Genomic DNA, 19,585 nt, shown 5'->3' with positions numbered 1-19,585 from the left:
TGCTATCATTGTCGGATCTTGTGAGCTGCCTATCATGATCAAGATCATCTATATGTAATTCTATATGTTGCGTTTGTTGGGATCCGATGAATAGAGAATACTTGTTATGTTGATTATCAAAGTTATGCTTATGTGTTGTTTATGATCTTGCATGCTCTCCGTTACTAGTAGATGCTCCGGCCAAGTAGATGCTTGTAACTCCAAGAGGGAGTACTTATGCTCGATAGTGGGTTCATGCCCGCATTGACACTGGGACAGAGTGACGTAAAGTTCTAAGGTTGTGTTGTGCTCGTTGCCACTAGGGATAAAACATTGATGCTATGTCTAAGGATGTAGTTGTTGATTACATTACGCACCATACTTAATGCAATTGTCTCGTTGCTTTGCAACTTAATACCGGAGGGGGTTCGGATGATAACCTCGAAGGTGGACTTTTTAGGCATAGATGCAGCTTGGATGGCGGTCTATGTACTTTGTCGTAATGCCCAATTAAATCTCACTATACTCATCATGATATGTATGTGCATTGTCATGCTCTCTTTATTTGTCAATTGCCCAACCGTAATTTGTTCACCCAACATGCTGTTCGTCTTATGGGAGAGACACCTCTAGTGAACCGTGGACCCCGGTCCAATTCTCTTTACTCGAAATACAATCTATCGCAATACTTGTTCTACTTGTTTTCTCTCGCAAACAATCATCTTCCACACAATACGGTTAATCCTTTGTTACAGCAAGCCGGTGAGATTGACAACCTCACTGTTTCGTTGGGGCAAAGTACTTTGGTTGTGTTGTGCAGGTTCCACGTTGGCGCCGGAATCTCCGGTGTTGCGCCGCACTACATCCCGCCGCCATCAACCTTCAACGTGCTTCTTGGCTCCTCCTGGTTCGATAAACCTTGGTTTCTTTCTGAGGGAAAACTTGCTGCTGTGCTCATCATACCTTCCTCTTGGGGTTGCCCAACGAACGTGTGAAATACACGCCATCAATGCCGAAGTGCCAGTTGCTGTTTTCTGCTGTTTTTGGTTTCAGAAATCCTAGTAAAGAAATATTCTCGGAATTGGACGAAATAAAAGCCCAGAGGCCTATTTTCTCACGAAGCTTCCGGAAGACCGAAGACGAGACGAAGAGGGGCCACGGGGGAGCCAAACCCTAGGGCGGCGCGGCCCCCCTTGGCCGCGCGGCCCCGTGGTGTGGGGCCCCCGTGCCGCCTCTCGACTTGCCCTTCCGCCTACTCAAAGCCTCCGTGACGAAACCCCCGGCACCGAGAGCCACGATACGGAAAACCTTACCGAGACGCCGTCGCCGCCGATCCCATCTCGGGGGATCCCGGAGATCGCCTCCGCACCTCGCCGGAGAGGGGAATCATCTCCCGGAGGACTCTACACCGCCATGGTCGCCTCCGGAGTGATGAGTGAGTAGTCTACCCCTGGACTATGGGTCCATAGCAGTAGCTAGATGGTTGTCTTCTCCCCATTGTGCTATCATTGTTGGATCTTGTGAGCTGCCTATCATGATCAAGATCATCTATCTGTAATTCTATATGTTGCGTTTGTTGGGATCCGATGAATAGAGAATACTTGTTATGTTGATTATCAAAGTTATGCTTATGTGTTGTTTATGATCTTGCATGCTCTCCGTTATCTAGTAGAGGCTCCGGCCAAGTTGTTACTTTTAACTCCAAGAGGGAGTACTTATGCTCGATAGTGGGTTCATGCCCGCATTGACACCCGGGACAGTGATGCGAAAGTTCTAAGGTTGTGTTGTGCTCGTTGCCACTAGGGATAAAACATTGATGCTATGTCTAAGGATGTAGTTGTTGATTACATTACGCACCATACTTAATGCAATTGTCTGTTGCTTTGCAACTTAATACCGGAGGGGTTCGGATGATAACCCGAAGGTGGACTTTTTAGGCATAGATGCAGATTGGATGGCGGTCTATGTACTTTGTCGTAATGCCCAATTAAATCTCACTATACTCATCATGATATGTATGTGCATGGTCATGCTCTCTTTATTTGTCAATTGCCCAACTGTAATTTGTTCACCCAACATGTTGTTCGTCTTATGGGAGAGACACCTCTAGTGAACTGTGGACCCCGGTCCAATTCTCTTTACTGAAATACAATCTACTCCAATACTTGTTTTTACTGTTTTCTCTGCAAACAATCATCTTCCACACAATACGGTTAATCCTTTGTTACAGCAAGCCGGTGAGATTGACAACCTCACTGTTTCGTTGGGGCAAAGTACTTTGGTTGTGTTGTGCAGGTTCCACGTTGGCGCCGAATCTCCGGTGTTGCGCCGCACTACATCCCGCCGCCATCAACCTTCAACGTGCTTCTTGGCTCCTCCTGGTTCGATAAACCTTGGTTTCTTTCCGAGGGAAAACTTGCTGCTGTGCGCATCATACCTTCCTCTTGGGGTTGCCCAACGAACGTGTGAAATACACGCCATCAAGCTCTTTTCTCGGCGCCGTTGTCGGGGAGATCAAGACACGCTGCAAGGGGAGTCTCCACTTCTCAATCTCTTTACTTTGTTTTTGTCTTGCTTTATTTTATTTACTACTTTGTTTGCTGCACTATATCAAAACACAAAAAAATTAGTTGCTAGCTTTACTTTATTTACTGTCTTGTTTGCTATATCAAAAACACAAAAAAATTAGTTTACTTGCATTTACTTTATCTAGTTTGCTTTATTTACTATTGCTAAAATGGCCAACCCTGAAAATACTAAGTTGTGTGACTTCACTAGCACAAATAATAATGATTTCTTATGCACACCTATTGCTCCACCTGCTACTACAGCAGAATTCTTTGAAATTAAACCTGCTTTACTGAATCTTGTTATGAAAGATCAATTTTCTGGAATTAGTTCTGATGATGCTGCTGCCCATCTTAATAATTTTGTTGAACTATGTGAAATGCAAAAATGTAAAGATGTAGATGGTGATATTATTAAACTAAAATTGTTCCCTTTCTCATTAAGAGGAAGAGCTAAAGATTGGTTGCTATCTCTGCCTAAGAATAGTATTGATTCATGGACTAAATGCAAGGATGCTTTTATTGGTAGATATTATCCCCCTGCTAAAATTATATCTTTGAGGAGTAGCATAATGAATTTTAAACAATTAGATACTGAACATGTTGCTCAAGCTTGGGAAAGAATGAAATCTCTCGGTTAAAAATTGCCCAACCCATGGACTCGACTACTTGGATGATCATCCAAACCTTCTATGCAGGACTAAATTTTTCTTCGCGGAATTTATTGGATTCAGCTGCTGGAGGTACCTTTATGTCCATCACTCTTGGTGAAGCAACAAGGCTTCTTGATAATATGATGATCAACTACTCTGAATGGCACACGGAAAGAGCTCCACAAGGTAAGAAGGTAAATTCTGTTGAGGAATCCTCTTCCTTGAATGATAAGGTTGATGCTATTATGTCTATGCTTGCGAATGATAGGACTAATGTTGATCCTAATAATGTTCCATTAGCTTCATTGGTTGCACAAGAAGAACATGTTGATGTAAACTTCATTAAAAATAATAATTTCAACAACAATGCTTATCTGAACAATTCTAGTAATAACTATAGGCCATATCCTTATAATAATGGTAACGGTTATGCTAATTCTTATGGGAATTCTTACAACAATAATAGGAATACACCCCCTGGACTTGAGGCCATGCTTAAAGAATTTATTAGTACACAAACTGCCTTTAACAAATCTCGTTGAGGAAAAGCTCAATAAAATTGATATTCTTGTTTCTAGAGTTGATAGTCTTGCCTCCGATGTTGATCTTTTGAAATCGAAAGTTATGCCTAATAGGGATATTGAAAATAAAATTGTTACTACAGCAAATGCCATTCAAGTTAGAATTAATGAGAATATAAGATTAATGGCTGAACTGCGTGCTAGGTGGGATAGAGAAGAAAATGAAAAACTAGCTAAAGAGAAGAATATAGCTAAAGTTTGGACTATTACCACCACTAGTAATGCTAATGCTACACATGTTGCTGCACCTCCTACTCATACTAATAAAAGAATTGGTGTTAGCAATGTTTCCACTTCTAATGCAAAGCGCGAAAACTACCTGAAATCGCTAAAACTCACGAAACTGCTCGTGATAAAGTCGCTGAAATTTTTTCCAACATTGGGGATGATGATCCCATTGCTTTAGATTATAATGGTTTAAATTTTGATGATTGCCACATCTCTGAAGTTATAAAGTTCTTGCAAAAACTTGCTAAAAGTCCTAATGCTAGTGCTATAAATTTGGCTTTCACGCATCATATTACAAATGCTCTCTTAAAAGCTAGAGAAGAGAAACTAGAGCGCGAAGCCTCTATTCCTAAAAAGCTAGAAGATGGTTGGGAGCCCATCATTAAGATGAAAGTTAAAGATTTTGATTGTAATGCTTTATGTGATCTTGGTGCAAGTATTTACGTTATGCCGAATAAAATTTATAATATGCTTGACTTGCCACCGCTGAAAAATTGTTATTTGGATGTTAATCTTGCTGATCATTCTACAAAGAAACCTTTGGGTAAAGTGGATAATGTTCGCATTACCGTTAACAATAATCTTGTTCCCGTTGATTTTGTTGTCTTGGATATTGAATGCAATGCATCTTGTCCAATTATATTGGGAAGACCTTTTCTTCGAACTGTTGGTGCTATTATTGATATGAGGGAAGGTAATATAAAATATCAATTTCCTCTCAAGAAAGGTATGGAACACTTCCCTAGAAAGAGAATGAAGTTACCTTATGATTCTATCATTAGAACAAATTATGATGTTGATGCTTCATCTCTCGATGTTACTTGATACACACTTTCTGCGCCTAGCTGAAAGGCGTTAAAGAAAAACGCTTATGGGAGACAACCCATGTTTTTACCTACAGTACTTTGTTTTTATTTTGTGTCTTGGAAGTTGTTTACTACTGTAGAAACCTCTCCTTATCTTAGTTTTGAGTTTTGTTGTGCCAAGATAAGCCGTTGATAGAAAAGTAAGTACTAGATTTGGATTACTGCGCAGTTCCAGATTTCTTTGCTGTCACGAATCTGAGCCCACTGCCCTGCAGGAAGCTCAGAAAATTATGCCAATTTACGAGCATGATCCTCAGATATGTACGCAACTTTCATTCAATTTGAGCATTTTCATTTGAGCAAGTCTGGTGCCATTTTAAAATTCGTCAATACGAACTGTTCTGTTTTGACAGATTCTGCCTTTTATTTCGCATTGCCTCTTTCGCTATGTTGGATGAATTTCTTTGATCCACTAATGTCCAGTAGCATTATGCAATGTCCAGAAGTGTTAAGAATGATTGTGTCACCTCTGAATATGTCAATTTTTATTATGCACTAACCCTCTAATGAGTTGTTTCGAGTTTGGTGTGGAGGAAGTTTTCAAGGGTCAAGAGAGGAGTATGATGCAACATGATCAAGGAGAGTGAAAGCTCTAAGCTTGGGGATGCACCCGGTGATTCACCCCTGCATATATCAAGAAGACTCAAGCGTCTAAGCTTGGGGATGCCCAAGGCATCCCCTTCTTCATCGACAAATTATCAGGTTCCTCCCCTGAAACTATATTTTTATTCGGCCACATCTTATGTGCTTTTTCTTGGAGCGTCGGTTTGTTTTTGTTTTTGTTTTGTTTGAATAAAATGGATCCTAGCATTCACTTTATGGGAGAGATACACGCTCCGCTGTAGCATACGGACAAATATGTCCATGGTTTCTACTCATAGTATTCATGGCGAAGTTTCTCCTTCGTTAAATTGTTATATGGTTGGAATTGGAAAATGATACATGTAGTAATTGCTATAATGTCTTGGGTAATGTGATACTTGGCAATTGTTGTGCTCATGTTTAAGCTCTTGCATCATATGCTTTGCACCCATTAATGAAGAAATACATAGATCATGCTAAAATTTGGTTTGCATATTTGGTTTCTCTAAGGTCTAGATAATTTCTAGTTTTGAGTTTGAACAACAAGGAAGACGGTGTAGAGTCTTATAATGTTTTCAATATGTCTTTTATGTAAGTTTTGCTGTACCGTTCATCCTTGTGTTTGTTTCTAATAAGCCTTGCTAGCCTAAACCTTGTATCGAGAGGGAATACTTCTCATGCATCCAAAATACTTGAGCCAACCACTATGCCATTTGTGTCCACCATACCTACCTATACTACATGGTATTTTCCCGCCATTCCAAAGTAAATTGCTTGAGTGCTACCTTTAAAATTCCATCATTCACCTTTGCAATATATAGCTCATGGGACAAATAGCTTAAAAACTATTGTGGTATTGAATATGTAATTATGCACTTTATCTCTTATTAAGTTGCTTGTTGTGCGATAACCATGTTTACGGGGGAACGCCATCAACTCATTGTTGAATTTCATGTGAGTTGCTATGCATGTTCTTCTTGTCTGAAGTAAGGGCGATCTACACTGAGTTGAATGGTTTGAGCATGCATATTGTGAGAGAAGAACATTGGGCCGCTAACTAAAGCCATGATTCATGGTGGAAGTTTCAGTTTTGGACAAATATCCTCAAATCTCTAATGAGAAAAGAATTAATTGTTGTCAAATGCTTAAAGCATTAAAAGAGGAGTCCATTATCTCGTTGTCTATGTTGTCCCGGTATGGATGTCTAAGTTGAGAATAATCAAAAGCGAGAAATCCAAATGCGAGTTTTCTCCTTAGACCTTTGTACAAGCGGCATAGAGGTACCCCTTTGTGAAACTTGGTTAAAGCATATGTATTGCGGTGATAATCCAGGTAGTCCAAGCTAATTAGGACAAGGTGCGAGCACTATTAGTACACTATGCATGAGGCTTGCAACTTATAAGATATAATTTACATGATGCATATGCTTTATTACTACCGTTGACAAAATTGTTTCATCTTTTCAAAATCAAAGCTCTAGCACAAATATAGCAATCGATGCTTTTCCTCTATGAGGACCATTCTTTTACTTTCAATGTTGAGTCAGTTCACCTATTTCTATCCACCTCAAGAAGCAAACACTTGTGTGAACTGTGCATTGATTCCTACATACTTGCTTATTGCACTTATTATATTACTCTATGTTGACAATATCCATGAGATATATATGTTACAAGTTGAAAGCAACCGCTGAAACTTAATCTTCTTTTGTGTTGCTTCAATACCTTTACTTTGAATTATTGCTTTATGAGTTAACTCTTATGCAAGACTTATTGATGCTTGTCTTGAAGTGCTATTCATGAAAAGTCTTTGCTTTATGATTCACTTGTTTACTCATGTCATACACATTGTTTTGATCGCTGCATTCACTACATATGCTTTACAAATAGTATGATCAAGTTTATGATGGCATGTCACTCCAGAAATTATCTTTGTTATCGTTTTACTGCTCGGGACGAGCAGAACTAAGCTTGGGGATGCTGATACGTCTCCAACGTATCGATAATTTCTTGTGTTCCATGCCACATTATTGATGTTATCTACATGTTTTATGCACACTTTATGTCATATTCGTGCATTTTCTCGGAACTAACCTATTAACAAGATGCCGAAGTGCCGATTCTTGTTTTCAGTCGTTTTTGGTTTCAGAAATCCTAGTAAAGAAATATTCTCGGAATTGGACGAAATAAAAGCCCGAGAGGCCTATTTTCTCACGAAGCTTCCGGAAGACCGAAGACGAGACGAAGAGGGGCCACGGGGGAGCCAAACCCTAGGGCGGCGCGGCCCCCCCTTGGCCGCGCGGCCCTGTGGTGTGGGGCCCCGTGCCGCCTCTCGACTTGCCCTTCCGCCTACTTAAAGCCTCCGTGACGAAACCCCCGAGTACCGAGAGCCACGATACGGAAAACCTTACCGAGACGCCGTCGCCGCCGATCCCATCTCGGGGATCCCGGAGATCGCCTCCGGCACCCTGCCGGAGAGGGGAATCATCTCCCGGAGGACTCTACACCGCCATGGTCGCCTCCGGAGTGATGAGTGAGTAGTCTACCCCTGGACTATGGGTCCATAGCAGTAGCTAGATGGTTGTCTTCTCCCCATTGTGCTATCATTGTCGGATCTTGTGAGCTGCCTATCATGATCAAGATCATCTATCTGTAATTCTATATGTTGCGTTTGTTGGGATCCGATGAATAGAGAATACTTGTTATGTTGATTATCAAAGTTATGCTTATGTGTTGTTTATGATCTTGCATGCTCTCCGTTTCTAGTAGAGGCTCTGGCCAAGTTTTTACTTTTAACTCCAAGAGGGAGTACTTATGCTCGATAGTGGGTTCATGCCTGCATTGACACACGGGACGAGTGACGGAAAGTTCTAAGGTTGTGTTGTGCTTGTTGCCACTAGGGATAAAACATTGATGCTATGTCTAAGGATGTAGTTGTTGATTACATTACGCACCATACTTAATGCAATTGTCCGTTGCTTTGCAACTTAATACTGGAGGGGTTCGGACGATAACCCGAAGGTGGACTTTTTAGGCATAGATGCGAGTTGGATGGCGGTCTATGTACTTTGTCGTAATGCCCAATTAAATCTCACTATACTCATCATGATATGTATGTGCATGGTCATGCTCTCTTTATTTGTCAATTTCCCAACCGTAATTTGTTCACCCAACATGCTGTTCGTCTTATGGGAGAGACACCTCTAGTGAACTGTGGACCCCGGTCCAATTCTCTTTACTCGAAATACAATCTACTCGCAATACTTGTTTTTACTCGTTTTCTCTCGCAAACAATCATCTTCCACACAATACGGTTAATCCTTTGTTACAGCAAGCCGGTGAGATTGACAACCTCACTGTTTCGTTGGGGCAAAGTACTTTGGTTGTGTTGTGCAGGTTCCACGTTGGCGCCGGAATCTCGGTGTTGCGCCGCACTACATCCCGCCGCCATCAACCTTCAACGTGCTTCTTGGCTCCTCCTGGTTCGATAAACCTTGGTTTCTTTCTGAGGGAAAACTTGCTGCTGTGCGCATCATACCTTCCTCTTGGGGTTGCCCAACGAACGTGTGAAATACACGCCATCACGCGCCGTCTACCCCTTTGACTGCATCCCATCGGGGTTCCCCCGGTGGGCGTATGCCTACGTTTGAGCTTGGTTAGGTCATAGGTACATGTGGAAACGCGCGCATTCTGGAAGGAGAAGCAGACGTACAGGAGAGAGAGGAGGGCGGGAAAACGGCAGAGGAAGGCCGAGGTTGAAGCAGAGTACGCCAAAGGAGAGGCGTCGACATGGGGGGGAGAATGATGAACGGTGGTTGTGGAACCTCACAACCACCGCTTCGAGGACACCCCGGCGAGGATGAAGATTTCGACTTCTCGATTAATATGTGTGTGTCGAGTCCGTGTGTCTAGCGGGTCATGTGTCGACCCAGTGTTCTTTAAATGCTTTGGTTTGTGTGTGGGTCTAGTTCTTTAAGTGTTTTGGTTCATGTGTGTGGGTGTAGTTTCTTTAAGTGTTTTGCTTCCTCTGTGTGGGTGTAGTTCTTTAACTGTTTCAGTTCGTGTGTGGGTCTAGTTACGTAAGCGCTTTGGTATGTGTGTGAGTCTAGTTATTTAAGTATTTTGTATCGTGTGTGGGTCTTAAGTATTTTGTATCGTGTGTGGGCCATTCACCCCCTCCGAGGTTCGATTTCTGGCGAAGGGGTTCTATACCGCCCTTATACATATATATAGGTTTCCCGCAAAGGGGTTCGCCAAAATAGCAGTGAGAAATAAATAAACAAAAAAATGATTGGGATTAATAATTATCTCTTTGGTGCAAAAAAAATGGAAAAACAAAAAAATGTGCATAATTGGCTGTGCCGACGGCCTTTTTTGTGCCGTGGGTGACCGTCGGCACGGCTGAAGGGGGACCCGGTTTTCGGTCCACTGTGCCGACGGCCGCCGTTGCGCCGTGGGCTACCGTCGGCACACTCGTAGACGGCGCGCGTGACAGCCTAACGGCTGGGCCCGCCTGTCTGCGCGTGTACCGACGGCCGTGGCTGTGCCGACGGTGACCTTCGGGCGCCAAGTTTCTGTGCCGACGGTCCGGTTTGCGCCGACGGTGACCATCGGTGTAGACAGCTGTGTGCCGACGGTGACCGTGCGCCGACGGTCAGCTCCGTCGCCGGTCGACGAGGGCCTCTGTGCCGACGGCCCCGACATTTGGCCGTCGGCACATGGGCTGGCCGTCGGCACATTAAGTTTCTCCCGTAGTGAGACGTTGCCGTCGGCCTTGCATGTGATCTTGCGGAACTTGCCGACGGCATTGCGGACCTTGCTGGCAGCCTTGCAGGCCATCTGGCAGACCTTTCCGATGACCTTGTCGCCGGTGGTGGCCCCCTTCTACGGATGATACAGCCGATGACCACCACATCGGCGCCACCGCCTCTCTGTATCCCCTTCTCTCCCTCAGACTGCTCATAGTGGGAGTAACATAGCTAGTAACATCACACATCTCAAGGCATTTTGGTGACATGGCATGCTAATAAATAAAGAAAGAGAGTGAGGTGGTAACTCAACTGTCCTCCTAAGCCAACTAATGTAAACCGAACACAAAAAAGAGATTTCCTCGGAAAAGGATCAGGATCACCGGGATTTGGAAGATGAGGGTTCGAATATCAGGGATTTAAATGTGAGGGTTCGATACAGACGTGGCCTTTCAGACTTTTGCCTATTGCATATATCGGTGCGCGGCGAGTTAGGCTCATGCGAGTGCACGCACCCATGTTGCGCTAGCCTACTACCCATGCACGCGTTGGTCGTACTAATGCAAAAGTCAGTTCTATAGCCCAAGACAGTTGCCTTCCAGACGAGGCCCAAAAAGTTGTACAACGTGACTTGATCACTCGCGAATCCTATTAGACGCTCAATGCGTCTCGGTAGCTACATGTAGGGAGTCATGTGATGGCAACTAGTGACGGCACTGGAGAGGAGGAAGATGGCCGGATTGGAGGAATATGAGGTGCACAAGCAGGCGTTGACCATCAGAGAGGACGGAGATGAGGCACCCCTCACCATAGCCATCATTGCCACGGCTCGCCGCGACAGGGAATGTGAAGGTGAGAAAGAAAACTTAGGGTTTAGTGTGCGGATTGGGTAGACAATGCCGAAAATAAGGTGGTTGGGAGGATCTAGAGGGAAGCTGGGGGTGACGGTGGATCGGCGGCGGCAAGACTACGTGGGAGTGTCGCTAGACGCTGGTGGCGAAGGCGGTCACGGTCATCAGTGGCGATGCCGGGGAATCGACGTGTGAAGAATGGAGGCGACCAAGGGAATCAATGCCCGAAGGACGGAGGCGACCGAGGGAATTGCGTGGTAGAGGACAAAGATGATGGGGGTGTTAGGTTGGTCGGCCCATAAGGCGGCTTCCACCGACGTCTGTGAGCTAGCATGCGCATCGAGCACTAAGTAGGAGATCCTCTTCGTGAAGGGAGCGATATATAGGATTACCACACGCATGCAGAGCTCCCCTCGTCCGCTCGGGCCGGCCTAGGTAAAGCCTATTCTCCAGATTTATCTTTTTCATTTTTTTTAATGAAATTCGGAAAACTTTCATTTGTTAGCAAAATAGTTATTCAGATTTGATAATTTTCAAAATTAAAAAATGTTGAAATAAAGAAAATGTTCTGCAACAAAAAATTTCATTTTTTTTTAGAAAAAACAAATTTAAAATTTGCTCAATTTTTTTAAAATGAAATTGAAAATTGTTCAAAATAAAAAATAAATCAAAATGCTCATATTTCAAAAAAATTTCAAAAAAATTAACATTTTCAAAAAACTCAATCAAAAAGAAGAAACATAAAAGAAAAGAAAATATTAGGAAAACAAAAAAAAGAAACAAAACCAGAAAAAACCCAACTCAGCCAAATAAACAGAAAGAGAAATGGAAAACCCCACCTGAGATCTTCTACTCCTTCCATCTATAAAAGATGTCTTAAGAGCATCTCCAGTCGCGTCCCCCAAACCGTCCCCCAAAGGGATTTGGGGCGCGCCGGACAAAAAAAGCGTTCCAGCCGCGTCCCCCAAAGCCCTTTTTTGTCCGGCGCGCCCCCATTCGGTGTCCGGCGTCCCGAGCCCGTCCCCGTCCCACAGGGGACGCACCGGGCACGCCGGACACAACGAAATGAGAGGCGGGGAGTGGCGGGGCCGACCCGTCAGCGGCTCGGACGCTCAACCGCCACATACGTAGCGACGGTGCAGTTGACAGGAAGCGGAACCGTCGCATTGGCAAGCGCGTCGACGACGCGCCAACCCCGCCGGAATGGAGCGCCGACTCCTCGGAAGAGCAACCGCTGCTCTCTTCGACTTCGCGCCGCCGTTCATCCGCGCTCAATAAGACCCGTACGTACGCCGTACGCACGCCACCATTCATCCAAGCCTTCATCCGACACCTCCGGCGACGATGAGCTACATCTCCCGGCTCCCGTCCGACACCTCCGGCGAGGGAAAGCCCGGCTGGCCGGCGCCATTGGTGGGAGAGAGCCGGGACGCCGAGCGGCCGGCGACGATTCCCCGCCGCCGGTTGACGGCGAGGAGGAATGGGCCGGGGCGGGAGGAGGAGGAAGAAGAGAGCGAGGCCGCGGCGGCGGCGGTGGCCCGTGCGAGCGAAGGCGGCCAAGGCGAAGGCTTCCAAGGCGAAGGCCGCCAAGGCCAAGGCCAAGGCCAAGGCGAAGGCGAAGGCCAAGGCGCAGCCGACGAGCACCGGCGACGACGACGCGTCGAGCGCCGACACCGCCTCTTCGGAAGAGGTGACGAGCAGGAAGCGCCACCGCGATGACGCGACGACGGCGGGGCCATCAGCGAAGAAGAAGAAGTAGATAGTTTATATGTATTTAATTATATTTTTTCGAAGTTTTATATATAATTTGTTTATGTTCAACCGATTTGAATATTATTAAATAGTTTCTTTCAAGCTAAAAAAAATACTTTAAATGTTTGGGGGCGGCGTTGGGGGACGCGGCTGGGGAGCGACGTCCCCCAAACGCGGCACGGACGAAACACGTCCCCCAAACGCTCGATCCGGCGCGGTTTGGGGGACGGTTTGGGGGACGCGGCTGGAGATGCTCTAACTTCATCAAAATTTGAATTATCTAGATCTATTTTAGTATCTGGATACATCAAAAGTTATATAAAATTGAGACATTTTTTATAGACGAAAGGAGTAGCGTATGTTTCCAAAGCCGGAAGCAACTGACGCTAGTGGGCTGCGCCCCATATCGTCCGTTAGCCAGCGGGGTGTACCGTCCCACTAGGAGACGATAAATAGGATTTACCCTTCGCGAACGTGATGAAAGCAGTGCGCGAACGGATTGTGCTAAGCTGCTGCTGCTGCTGCTGCATAGACCAGATTGTTTGGAAGAGAAACAAAGGAGCACCTTCTGCGCAAACGCCACGTACGGCGGCAGTACGTAGCGGTTGTCTTGTCATGATCATCAGTTTGGTAACTGTCCTTGGCGTGACCGTCAGCAAATTTTGTGGGTACATACTTTAGCTCTTGAATATTGGTACTCGTGGCACACGCGTGCAATTCAATACTCCAAAGCCTAAACACTGATGAAGGTAGATTAAATATTACAGCTAGCAAACGCTCCATGACCGTGCTACCTATGGCCCAATTAGATACGTATTTTAATCTAGCATGTTTCTTCACCATGAGTCTATGGACTTCATGTATTTTACTAATCCTTGGACAAAGAAACAAAGCTCGCGCAGTATGCCCCAAGGAATGTAGCCGAGGCCGGTGAAGCCGTTTCCACTTTCGTTCTGCGTGTGTAGTTGTAGGCTTGTAGCATGCATATCGAGTTGTAGTCCGGCGATCTTGTGAGAGTTGTAATGGGATTATTATGAAAGAAAGGATTGTGATCTACTCCCCAAGTTTCAAATTAGTTTGTAGTCTTTTTGTAAGTCAAACTACTTTAAGTTTGATCAAGTTCATATAAAAATCTATAAACATTCAGACTTTAAGTTTGATCAAGTTTGGCCTTGTAGATATACACAATTTTTAAATAAATAATATGGTCAAACCAAGAGAGGTATTTGAGTTACGAGTTACGACAAACTAAAACTTCAACTGCTTTGGAGCGGAGAGTACAAAATAGTATACTTCAACGGGTTAATTTCCATGCATACACCATAGTGAAAATCATAATACTACAATGGACTTTTATTAAGGAGCCATTTTATGGTAGGGATCAAGATATGTGGACCGTCCAGCTGGGATATCATGTGGCCCATATTAATCAATACTAGTGTCGGGAGTAGTAATTTTTCGCTGAAGGGCAAATTTGGCAGTTAAAAAGATGGAAAATGATTCTAATTGGCCGACCAATTTGGAGCAAACATCGGTCACCTTGCGTGATGGCATCCCGCTGTTTTTTCTCCGTTCGCGCCTAGCTAGCTTCCTTTTCCCCGAGTGCACTGCTTTCCGTCGCTCTCTCTCTTCAGCCATAAGGCCTTGTTTGGTCCGCGAGTTTTGACTGACTTTTAAGTGTATATTCCAAACGTAATTAAATCTGTAGCCTGAATTCACTATAAGAGCCGTTTGGCTGAAGAGTATCAAACCGAGTAAAACCGAGTTTGGGACGCAAAACTCGTCGGATCACAGCGGGATTGAGACGCGAGGTGCCCCTCGCGTTTTTTACACTTGAGTACTTGACGGCATGGCACAGCTCCATAGTACAGGCCCCTCCCGCGATCAAACTCGTCCGTACGTTGGTGGCGGGACCCAGGCCGCAGCCCCGCGTCGGGCGCTATGTTCACACGGGAAGACCGCGTAGAGTTGTGTGCCACGCCGTGTTGCCGTGTAAGATTTGAGTCTAATCAGGAGAGACAAAATGTGTATGTAGGTTCGCGCTGTGATGTGATCATGAGAAGAGTATATTTTCACCAAATACTCTCCGTGAAACACTCACTAACAAGCGCAAATACACTAGCACGAAATAAGGCCTAAAGATAACTATATATGGTCCTAACATGTGCTCTGATATACGTACCCACTTGCAAGATGATGCGGCGTGCGAGGCTATTACACGTATAGCTAGCTATTTTTCTGTTGTCATGTATCTAAGCGAGACCAGCAGGGAGAGTGCCACCATTTTATTTTTCTATTTTGCAGTGCTAAAAGCTACATGTCTAGGCACTTGCCATGGTGTTTTCTTATGCGCCACAACGTTATAGGGGCATTGCGGCGGCCACTCTAACCAAGTTGACGCATATCCTAATTGAAGATGGAGCTCCCGAGTGAAAAACCGCGACGCCGTCAGATTCCTAAGACAACCACGACTATCACGGTGCAGAGACGACAAAGTAGTTGAAATGGGCTCTGGTAGCCTTGATCGAATAGGCTCTATCAAGTTGGAATCATGGCTGATGATGTCGAATCGGTGGGATTGGGCTACAATGGACGATGGTATGACTAGTTTTTTCTGAATTACTTGATGTTGCATATATCCATGAAATTATAATAAACGTGTGTGTGTTTTGTTGCTAAAGCACACCGGAGATGTGGCAATGTTATCTTGGCATTTATTATAAGTTGTGCTTTTCTTAGTTTTCCCTATTACGTAAGTGATTTTAAAATGTAAGAAACTCGTATGATTTCTATTGTGACAACATACATGAGATGTTGCAATGTCTTTTTTGGGTATTTGCTACAAGTTGTACTTAATTTTAAATTCAAATATTGCATTAGTGATTTAAAATTGTAACAAAGATGTATACGTTTTGTTGTAAAAGGGAGGTGTTGAAAGATTTCTCTAGGAGTTTGCTACAAATTGTGTTTTTTCCTCGGATTTTCGACATTGCTTTCATCCTTCCAAAAATGTTGCAAACACATAATATTTTTTGCCATCTTCCTTTTAAAAATGTTATGAATCTTTTATTTGTAGAGTTTTGGCAACATCTTTTGAAAATTATTGCATAACCATTTTTGTTGCATTGTATTAATGTTGTGAAGCTATTTTGTAGGGAGGTAACATATTTATGAAAAAAATGTTGCAAAGCATTATGTATATCATTTTTTTGTATTACTGTTATGAAATGTTGCGGGACTATTTGGCATTTTACAATTTCTTCAAAATAATATCACGATAATTTGTTGCAAATGTATATTTTCCCTTGTAAAAAACTAACGCTGTGACAATTTGTACAAGTTTAAGTGTTTTATTATATTATTTGGTTTTATTTTATTTTTCTATTTTTATGTGCATGGCTGCAAACGCAGATACCATCCTTTTAGGTGTAGCTTTATAGCTTGTGTGTATAGCAATTAGATTATCGAGGAAGGAAAATCAGAGCAGTACGTCAGCGCAAATAGCCACATCGTAGAGCTCCTGCTCATGATCAATTACTCAAACAGTGGGAGACGACATGCAAAGGAAGCACTGAATATGGTGACGTGACACACCGCATGCAGGGCAACGGTGCGAAAAGCGACGGCACCTTCAACCTAACAGTCTAACACATCGTACTAGCAAAGATCGATTCCTAATCGTACGATGTGACAAATCAAATGACTCTAGGTGCGACCGATCTCCGGGCGCGGATCAGCCGAGCGACGGCTGGCGCACCTGAAAAGATAGGGATATTTTATAATTTGCCACACATTACCTAGCACTTTTATTATTTTGCCACACATTACTTAATCTTTTACTATTTGCCACACATTAGGTTGATTTCTTTATAATTAGCCATATATCTCTTTTTACCTATCTATTCATTTCTTTTAACTCCCAAATACTTGTAAAATACAGTATAGCTGGCTGGACCGAACCTAGTTGGTCGATCCCAAATCATCGGGATTCCCAAATCGATCGTTCCCCTCCAGAGGAGCAGAAACATAGCAGCGGGAGGGCCGCCGCCCACCGGCACAGACGTCCACCCACCACGGCGGAGGTGCAGAGCTGCCTCCAGGCTCCAGCCGGCGACAACGACCAGATTAAAATCAAGAGACTAGCTCTTGTTGATAGGCCTATGACGACATCCCAAAATGCATGCACATCTCCCGGTAACCAGCCAGACTTTCTTACAGAGAACTTTCAGAATCTGGTTTAGATGCGATCTAAGTATCATCGGTAAAGTATTACTGAGGTGAAATTGATCAGCTTCTAGTGATCCTTTGACCGACACAGAATTGGAAAAAAAGGGGTGAATGAATGACAGAAAGAAGAACCCGCCGATCTTGTTTTCACGGACAGGTGATCGTGCGACCTACTCCCGCATGTCGACCATGGCGGCAGCAGCGCCGGCGGCGGCTGCTGCACCTCCCGATCCTCACCCCTCTCTCCAAGTCATGCAGACCGAACGACCATGCCGCCTCTCCGTCCAGTCATGAAGGCGTGCAACCGACGGCACGACGGCCATGGCTGCAGTGCTAGCACCGGCCGCACGGCCTCCCGATCCTCTCACCAAGACGTGCATGTATAATGTACCGTATTCACAGGTATATCATAGTTAAAAAAACGAATAGATCTGTAAAATGAGATATAGAGCAAATTATAAAGAAATCAGTGTAATGTGTGGCAAATAGTAAAAGACAATGTAATGTGTGGCAAATTATAAAGATCCTAAGTAATGGGAGGGTATTTGGTGTGAATGTGTGATCATTCTTTCAGCACTCACCATCCTTTTCAGTTTGCGTCTTTTTTTTTCAGTTTTTGTTTCCTCGGTATCAGTAGGACACAGCGGAGATAATAGCCCTGTACCGTAAAACACCTCTTATTAAGAATACATTTCATCATCAAACTGGAACCCGGATACATGTTCTTGCGAGGGTGCAATCGAGGTGAGCTCTCCGGCATATGCCATCGTTGATAGATTCAATCACACATCAGAAGGTGAGACCAGAACCTCTCAGCTTCTCCTCAACGATGCAGTCCACCTTCTTCGCCATCTCCTCAGTCAAGTGTGTCCTCCAGTCACCCACCTTCCCTGTCCTGAAGTAGGCAGAGTTCTCCATCGGCATCCCGCCGATCCGATCGGACACTCCGGACGAGTTCACCGGCAGGCTCTTCAGCGTCTCGAAGCTACACAGGCTCACGATCTCCTCCACTGCCCCACCACTCACCTCCTCGTCGGTGAACGGCACGCGGAGGAACTTGGCGAGCATCCTGACGTGCTTGCTGGTGTCGGCCATCATCTCGTCGTACTTGAGGAAGAGGACCCTGTCGGGCTCCGCCACGCTCTGGTTCCAGTACCCGAGGTAGTGCTCCCAGAGAGGGCCGTACAGGGACATCCCCTCGCAGAAGAGCTCGAAGGAGGCGTCCATGTCGATGTGGAAGCCCTCGCCCACCTTGTTCATGTAGTGCCAGGTGGACACGAACACGTCCTTAGGTTCCCGGCACAGGTACACGACGCGGCAGCCGAGGGCGGACACGCCCGGAGGTAGCAGCGACGGCGACATGTGGGTGGAGAGGAGCCTCGGGGAAGGGAGCGCGTCGAGGTCGGAGACAGGGTGGACGTCGCGGTGGGGCAGCTCGAGGAACGGCACGAGGTCCTGCGGGTGGGTGGTGAGCAGCGGGTGGGCGCCGGAGCCGGAGACGACGGGGTGGCGGGAGCGGTTGGCGACGGCGAAGGCGAGCGCCTTGAGCCAGGTGGTGCCGCACTTGGGGTACGTGGCGAGGAAGACGTCGTCGGGGCGCGGCGTGAACTGGGACTGCACGAGCGCCACGCTAGTCACGGAGCGGGGCGTGAGCCAGCAGCCGCGGTAGAGGAAGAATGGCTTCCACATTCCTTGCCTCGTCGGGAGCGTGGACAGGAGCTGGCTGTCTCCTTTCTCTCCGGCGTCATGGTTTTTCTCGGCCATGGCAGAGTGATCGAGAGCAGGAGTCATTTTGCTGGGTATATATGGGCGTGTGCGTGTCAGGTGAGGCCAGGTGGTTACTGATGCAAACAAATTAATTCCTTCCTTTTTTTGCAACAAGTGCACCGTCGCTAATGTGTGTACTCCAGTGACGTGTCGGTCTGGTCGTCATTGCTGCACCTAACTGAGCTGTTTAAGTGATACCAAATGCAATCAGCTAATCACAGGTCATCTTCCCAAAGATAGTGTAATCACAGGCGGATCCAGCACTGAGGCTAAAGATCTTTTGTAATTTTCTTGCTAGGGATTTGCTAGAACTAAGTTCATGCACAGTTAAGTTTACACCGTTTGATTACATCGTGATTTGTGCATATGAGTTGTAAGTTGGATTGTACCTGGGTTTTTTTAGTGGAGTTGCAACTAAGTTTTTTGCGGTTGCAAGTGAAGTTGATACTGAGAAAAATTATCTAGACCGTTAGATTTGATTCGTAATCTACGCTAGTTATGAGTTGCAACTTAGATTTGGTGTCATCTGACTGAGAATAAAATTAGTTCTGAGTCAACTGAAAAATCTATATGTCACCCCAAGTTAAACTAATGTACTGATGAAGCCCTAAAAAAAGGGTTTTGCTAGTTTCCTGTTGACCAAGAATAGTTCAGAGCTCGGTCGATTCTAGGTCGTTGGATTTACACCATGGTTCAAGTGAGTTTTTTTTCCCGGTTACAACTAGGTTGCAGTTGAGAAATACTACTCCCTCCATACTGGATTAATGGGCAAATACGTATTTCGA

General features: G+C 45.0%; 1 protein-coding gene across 1 annotated transcript; it reads right to left on the bottom strand.

The window, feature by feature from the left end:
- Positions 1–17,822: 17,822 nt before the first annotated feature.
- LOC124660599 (cytosolic sulfotransferase 5-like) lies at positions 17,823–18,797 on the bottom strand. Its single transcript, XM_047198425.1, has one exon. It carries the CDS (start codon positions 18,795–18,797, stop codon positions 17,823–17,825), a length of 975 nt encoding a protein of 324 aa, XP_047054381.1.
- Between the last annotated feature and the right edge of the window lie 788 nt (positions 18,798–19,585).

This window comes from Lolium rigidum, chromosome 6, assembly GCF_022539505.1.
Source record: "Lolium rigidum isolate FL_2022 chromosome 6, APGP_CSIRO_Lrig_0.1, whole genome shotgun sequence".
Classification (NCBI taxonomy): Eukaryota; Viridiplantae; Streptophyta; class Magnoliopsida; order Poales; family Poaceae; genus Lolium; species Lolium rigidum.
The sequence above is the reverse complement of the archived record's forward strand: the minus strand, read 5'-3'. Positions and strand labels throughout refer to the sequence as shown.